The sequence below is a fragment of the Rhea pennata genome, chromosome 29, assembly GCF_028389875.1.
Source record: "Rhea pennata isolate bPtePen1 chromosome 29, bPtePen1.pri, whole genome shotgun sequence".
NCBI classification, from domain to species: domain Eukaryota; kingdom Metazoa; phylum Chordata; class Aves; order Rheiformes; family Rheidae; genus Rhea; species Rhea pennata.
Genome location: NC_084691.1, coordinates 4,301,204 through 4,308,233, shown reverse-complemented (window position 1 = coordinate 4,308,233; position 7,030 = coordinate 4,301,204). Strand labels below are relative to the sequence as shown.

Below are 7,030 nucleotides of genomic sequence, written 5' to 3'. Positions count from 1 at the left end.
CCTAGCCCAGGCGGGCCGGGAGCCGCGGTCCCTCTGCAGCGGGACGCCGCGACCCGCCAGGAGCACCGCGCTGGAGGGGTGCTGGCGGCCACCCGCAGAGTGCCCGGGCACCGGGAGGGTGCAGAGCCCCCGGGGACGCACCGTCACCGGGAGGGTGCGCGGGCACCGGGGGTGCAGAGCCCCCGGGGACGCGCGGCCCCCCGGGCCGGGCAGTGCCGCCGCCCCCGCCCCGCCGCCCGTTACCTCGCTGCCGCCGGCTCCCGGCCCCGCCGCCACCGCGCTGCCCCATCCGCGCGCCGCCGCCGCCCGCCCGGCGGGGGCCCCGTGACGTCACGCCGGGCCGCTGACGTCCTCGGAATCCCGGCGGCATCGCGGGGCCGCCCCGGGGCATCCCCGGGCCGCGGGGGGGGGGGTAAGGGGGGGAGCCGCTGCCGGACGGGGCGGCGGCCGGAGCCCCGCGGGCGCCCAGCGGGGCCGGGGTGCGGGCAAACGCGGCGCCAGACCGGGGCACGGCCAGTGACGGCTGGGGCCTCAACTGGTGCAGACTGGGGCCACGGCTGGTGCAGACCAGCGGCACAACTGGTGCAAACTGTGGTCACAGCTGGTGCAGACTGGGGCATGGCCGGTGCTGGATAGGGCTCAACTGGTGCAGACTAGGGCTCAACTGGTGCAGACCAGCGGCACAACTGGTGCAGACTGTGGGCACAGCTGGTGCAGACTGGGGCATGGCCGGTGCTGGATAGGGCTCAACTGGTGCAGACTAGGGCTCAACTGGTGCAGACCAGCGGCACAACTGGTGCAGACTGTGGGCACAGCTGGTGCTGGCCGGGGGCTCAGCTGGTGCAGACTGGGGCATGGCTGGTGCTGGATAGAGCTCAACTGGTGCCAGGTGGGGGCTCAACTGGTGCAGACTGGGGCCACGGGCAGTGCTGGACTGCGACTCAACTGGTGCAGACTGGGGGCACGGCTGGTGCCAGCCGCGATGCGCAGCCCTCGCACCCACCGCCCCGCTGGTGCCGCCGGCCGGCTGCCACCGCTCGCCTGCGTCACCGGCTGGTGCGGTGGTTCCCGCAGGGTTAACGGTGCCGGCGCCCCTGGCAAAGCACCGGATTAACCGTTTCCGGAGCCGGCAGCTCCGGGCAACCGGTCGCCTTGGAGAGGCCGCAGGGCCGGATCCGGAGGGGGAAACACGAGCGGCGGCGGCTGCAGCTGCCAGCGGGTGCCGAGGGCGCCGGGGACCCCCAGGCTGAGCCCGCCGCCCCGCGTGGGTGCCAGGCGGCCGCAGGGCTCCAATTACCGCGGTGTAATTAAAGGCAGCCGGGGGGCGATTACAGGCCTCCTGCACGGCTGCCGCGCCGGACCCGGCCTATATTTGTCGGTAATGAGCGGGTGGCGCGGCCGGGGCGTTGCACGGGCACCCGCCGCTGCGGGCCCCCGCCCTGGGGGCACCTGGCAGCCTCGGGCTGGGGCTAAAAATACCCGGGCGGCGGGTGGCACCTGCTGCAGGGAGGTCCCGTGACAGGGCCGCGGGGCCGGGGCTCCGCGGTGCTGGCAGCGGGCGCTGGCGAGCCCGGCGGCGCGAGCCTGCCTCTAACCCCTACCATAAATGTCCAGGCACGGAGTCACGCTGGCACGGGGACAAGGCATGCGAGCGGCACGGCGCTGGCCTGGCCCCGTGCACACCCCCGGCGGCTCGGGCGCAGCACGGGCACGCTCACGCCGCCCTGCGGCACACGCGTGTGTGCATGCCTGCGGGCACCACCCTGCGGCACAGGCGTGAGCGCACAAGCAGTGCGCACATCTGCACACACTGCTCTGCGGCACACGTGTGAGTGCACAGTGTGCACGCCTACACACACCACCCTGCAGCACACGCCTGAGTGCACACGCAGCAGGCACACCTGCACACAAAGCCCTGCGGCACATGCATGAGTGCACATGCAGTGTGCACGCCTATGGGCATCACCCTGTGGTACACGTGTGTACATGCAGTGCACATGCATGTGTACACACAGCACACACCTGCATACACTGCACTGTGGCACACACGTGCACAAGCAGCATGCACACCTGCATGCACTGCCCTGTGGCGCACACACGTGCACACGCAGCCCTGCAACACATATATGCATGTGCACTCACAGTCCTGCGGCACACGCACACACATGCAGCCCTGCACATGCAACCGTGCAGCACACACATGCACACACAGCCCTGCAGCACATGTGCACACACACACACACACACGACCCCCTTGAGCGCACGCACACAGCCCTGCAGCACAGCTCCCCCCTCGCTCCCCCCACTCTCACGCCCTGTCCCCGCTGGCCACCCGCTGCGGCTGGCCGGGATCCCCGCGGCGCAGGGCTCTCCCGGCCGGGACCCCGCTGGGCGGCGGTGCCGCTGCCAGGGCCCCGGGCGCGGAGCCACGCGCAGCACCTGGGGACAGCCCCAGGCGGGGGCACATGGGGGGCAGGACGCCTGGGCTCCTGGCGCCGGATCTGCTGCAGCTCACGGGGGTCCCTGCGAGGACTTTGCAAACGCAGCCGCAGCGCCAGCCCGGCCTGGCGCAAGCTGGAGGGGAAACTGAGGCACAGAGCCCTACAGCAGAGGCCCGGGGGCTGCCAGCCCCCTCCCCGTGCCACCAGCCCCAGCGCTGGCTTGGGACCGCCAGCTGCATGTGGGGCTTGCACAGAGCCCTCCCGCTGCTGCTGAGCACAGCCAAGGCCCCCCGCCCCGTGCCACTATCCCACCTCACCAGGGCTGGCAGGGCCCATCCTGCTCCACTGCGGCCCCCGGGCCCCCCGGGCGGCAGGAAGGCCTCGGGGTGGGAACCGCTTTCCAAGGCGCTTGCAGGCTCCCGGAGGAAGCGAGGCAGGAAGCGGGGCTGGCGGCGGCCCAGCAGCGCCGGAGCCTCCGGCCGCGGGCAGGATGCCGAGGCCGGGGACGTGGCACCCGCGGACGGAGGCGTCACCGAGAGCCGGCGCCGGCCCCTCCTTGTGAGGCCGATGGGGCCGCAGGATGCGGCCCCGAGCAGGCAGAAAGGGCGCGGGGCAGCCTCCTCCCCGCTCCCGTGGTTGCGCTGGGGAGCTGGGTGCTGCAGGGCTGCGGGTGCAGCCGTGCACGCTCGCGCTGGGGAGGCGGCGCGCAGCAGGGCTGCACGCACAGGCATCTGCCTGCTGCGAGGTTGCATGCACATTTACATTTGCACAGGGGTGCCAGCGCCATAGTGCAAGCCCCTCTCCCCGCTGACCTGGGGTGCAAGCCGGCAACAGCAACCTGCAGGCATCGCTGCAGCCCCTCGGGATCAACAGCCGCCTCTTCTGCTTTAGGGGGGGCAGAACACCCCCAAACACCAAGGCCGAGGGAAGCTGGGGCACAGCCACACACGGGTGCAAAGAGTCTCTGTATTGGGGGGACGTGGTACAGCCCCCCCTCAGGGCACCGGGCCCCCCGCGACGCCGCTCACACAGCAGGAAGGGGAGGGCTCCCGAGGCAGAGCAGCGACATTTCCAGGGAAAAGCCCTGGGGCGGGCCGAGCACTGCCCCCTCCTCCCCGCGGCCCGGCTTCCTCACGGGCGCCCCGGGGTAATCGCTGGTGCGCGGGGCCAAGGCAGGAGCTGCCGTGGGGGGGGGGACCCCCCGAGGGTGCACCCGAGCGCAGCCCCACGCAGCCGCCCAGGTGCAACGTTCACCCCGTGAGCGCGGGGGCTCAGCCCTTGCAATAAATAAATAAATAGGGTCCGGGGCCGGGCGCCCTAGAGCTGGCTCTCCTCCTCCTCCAGCGAGCGGTTCAGTCCCGGGATGAACTTGAGCAGGCACCGGCGGAAGCTGCAGTGTTTGCCCTTGCGGGGGGCAGCAGCAGCGGGGGGCCAGGGTGGCCCCCCAGCCCCAGCAGTGCCCCGCAGGCTGGTGCTGCGGGACAGGGCCAACCGGGCCGGCGCGGCGCCGTCGCCGTCACCCTCCAGCGATTCGGCCGAGTCGAAGACGCAGGTCTGGTAGAGCGAGTCGTCACTGCCGGCGCTGAGCCGGGGCGAGCTGCTGCCGCCGGCGCCGGGCAGCCCCGCGCCCCGCAGGCACCAGCGCAGCGACTCCAGCGTGGCGTAGATGCTGGGGTCCTTGGCCACCACACCTGGTATGGGGGGGGGGGGGGACCACAGGACACATCAGGGGGCTGCCGGTCACCCCGGCCTCCCCCCCCGAGGCCCCCCACTCACCGCGCACCAGCCGCTGCTCCTGCACCATCAGCGAGCGGTACTCGCCCCACTTCTCATAGAGGGTTTGCTGCGGGGGGACGGAGCAGGTGAGGATGCTGCAGAGGGGCCGGGGCCCCCATGGAGGGGGATGGGGACCCCCCAGCACCACCTCACCTTGAGGTACTGCAGCCGGGCCTCCAGCTCGGCCCTCCGCACCGAGGTCCCGTAGAGCGTGGCGAGCCTGTGGGGCAGAGCCTGTGAGCACGGGGCGGGCACAGGGACGGGACCCCCCCGGCCCCGCTGCCTCACCTGAGCACGTCGCCGGAGCTCTTGATGATCTCCACGATCTCACGGTGCCGGATGCCCTCCACGTTCAGCCCGTTCACCCCCGTGATTGTGTCACCTGCGGAGCGTCGGGGATGAGGCTTGGGCAGCTCTCGGGGACAGCTCGGATGCCTGGGCCCTCTCCAGGTACCCAGCTCCACCTGCTCCCCCAGGGAGGAGGAGGAGGGGAGGGGATGCGCTCACCGGCTTTGAGCCCCGCCACGGCGGCCGGGCTGCCGTCGTGCACCCGGCACACGAAGGTGAACATCTCCACGCTGTTCTTCTCCTGGTGGTGCAGCCCGTAGGTCTGAAAGGGGCCGCGGGGTGAGGAGCGGCAGGTGCCCTCTGCTCCGGGTGCCCCCACGCCGCAGCGACGTTTGCACAGCGCAGGGCGGCTGCCGGCCCCGCGCGGGCCACCGCCAGCACGGCCGGAGCGGGCAGGGGGGAGGCTGCGGCATCCCAGCAGCTTCATCACCACTAAAAATAACACCTTCCCCCCACTCCCCCCCCCAGCTCAGAGACGATTCAAAAATACCCCGGAGGCAAAGCGAGGCAGGCGGCAGGGCGCTCACCTGGATCTCGAAGCCGAACGCCTCCTCCGCCTTCTTCTCCAGGGTCACCACCCGCCTGCGGGAAGTCGGGGTCAGGGCGCCGGCGGAGCCCCCCCGGCTCGTCCGCCCCCCCGAGGCTTCTGGCACTTCTCTAATTAAGCCCATCTTTGGGGGTCGGGGCTCTTTTTCTTCCGCCGCGGCTGCGGAGCGCAGCGCCGGGGCGGGGGGGGGTCCTGCCTGCCGCCTGCCCTGGAGACCGGTCCCCCCCGCGCCCCCCGTTACGGTGAGTCGCCCGCTTCCCTCCGCTCTCCCCCGCTTTGGGTTAAAGCGCAAAACAAACTGAATTTAGGAGTTTCCTCCAGCCGCCGGAGCGCGGCGGCTCCGCTCCGCCGCGGCCCCGGGGACGGGAAACGCCGGCGCTGCCGCGGCCCCGGCCCGGCGGCAGCGGCTCGGCTCGTCGCAGAGCCCCGCTCCGCGGGAACGCGGCGTTCCCGGAAGCCGGGGCCGGGCCCGGAGCCGGGATCCGGCCGGGGGCTGCAGCCGGAGCCGCCCGAGCGCGCTCCCCGGCCGCGGCCGCCCCTACCTGCGCTCCTCGGGGGACTGGCGCGGCGACCGCCGCCTGCTCCCGGCGCCCTGCGGCAGGGAAGAGCCGTTAGCGGGCGACCGGGTCCCGCGGCCCGTGCCCCCCCCCCCGCCCCGGCCCGCGGCCCCGCCGCCCCCGCGCCCCGCTCCGCCGGGAGCCCGGACAGAGGGGCCCTGTCCGCACCGCAGAGTTTTCTTCTTTCCCTCTTTCTTTTCCTTCTCTCCGCCCGCCCAGCGCAACCCCCCCCCCCCTTCTGCCCAAACAACCCCCCTTTTGTGGCGGAGGCCGGCGCGGGCGGCGGCGCCTCGGCCTCAGACGCCCCTTCGAGGCCGGACGGGGCCCGAGGGCCCCCGCGGCGCCACCGCGTCCGGCCCAGGCGGCCGCTGTCACCGCGCCGACGAGGGGGTTTCCCCGCCGCCCTCCTCCGCGCACCGGCCCCGACGGGACCCCCGCGGTGGAGGGGAGCGGAGGGGAGCAGGCACCACCCTACCTTGCGCATTCGGGGCAGGGTGCCGCCGGCGGCCGCCAGCGCCCGGTAGACGTCGGGGGGCGCCGGGCCCGGGGCTGCCGCCGCCGCCGCCGCCGCCGCCGCCGCCTCCTCCCCGGGCGGGAGCCGCCGCCGCCGCCGCCGCAGGGTCATGGTCGGGGCCGCGGGGCCGCCGCCGGCGGCCGCTATAAGGGCCCGCGGGGAGCGGGGCGGTGCCAGCTCCGGCCACGCCCCCCTCCGGGCGGCAGCCACGCCCCCACCGCCTCAAGACACGCCCAATCTCGGCGGCAGCCACGCCCCTCCAGGCGGAAAGCCACGCCCTCCTTACAACAAAACCACGCCCACCCCAGCGACAGTCACGCCCCCGTCGCCACCAAACCGCGCCCCTCTCGGTGGCAGCCACGCCCTCATCACCGAAAACCACGCCCATCACGGAATCAGCCACGCCCCCCTCACCAACAAGCCACGCCCCCCTCCTCTACTGATAGGCACCGCCCATTTCAGCGGCTCGGCCCTGCCTCTCGCGCTAGCCCCGCCCCCTCTGGGGTCTAGCCCCGCCCCCGTCAGGGGGCCATGTCCACCCCACAGCTGGGGGGCAGGGTTCAGGGCTGCCCCGGGGGGGGGGGGGAAGGGGCATCGGGCCATGGGGTGCTGGGAGGGGAGCAGGGGGCTGCAGGGCCCACAGGGATTGCAAGGGGGGACCAGGAGGTGCCGGGGCATCCGGGGGCACAGGGACGCTATGGGGCACTGGGGGGAGCAGGGCACTGGGGGGGGAGGCATGGAAGGGAGCAGGGGGCAGCCAGGACCCAGGGCATCGGGGTGCACCAGGCATGGGGAAAGCTCCGGGCATCGGGGCGCACAGGGACCGCAGGACGTGGGGATGCTGGGG

The 7,030-nt window shown here is 73.2% G+C and overlaps 1 protein-coding gene across 1 annotated transcript; it reads right to left on the bottom strand.

Moving 5' to 3' along the window:
* Window positions 1–3,393: 3,393 nt before the first annotated feature.
* On the bottom strand, window positions 3,394–6,414 carry TAMALIN (trafficking regulator and scaffold protein tamalin). Its single transcript, XM_062597310.1, has 8 exons — window positions 6,145–6,414; window positions 5,655–5,704; window positions 5,093–5,147; window positions 4,725–4,827; window positions 4,506–4,599; window positions 4,371–4,437; window positions 4,218–4,284; window positions 3,394–4,132 (listed from the first exon to the last, which is right to left on the bottom strand). The coding sequence occupies exons 1-8, from the start codon at window positions 6,292–6,294 to the stop codon at window positions 3,759–3,761; spliced, it is 960 nt and encodes a 319-aa protein (XP_062453294.1). The 5' UTR covers window positions 6,295–6,414; the 3' UTR covers window positions 3,394–3,758.
* Window positions 6,415–7,030: the final 616 nt, after the last annotated feature.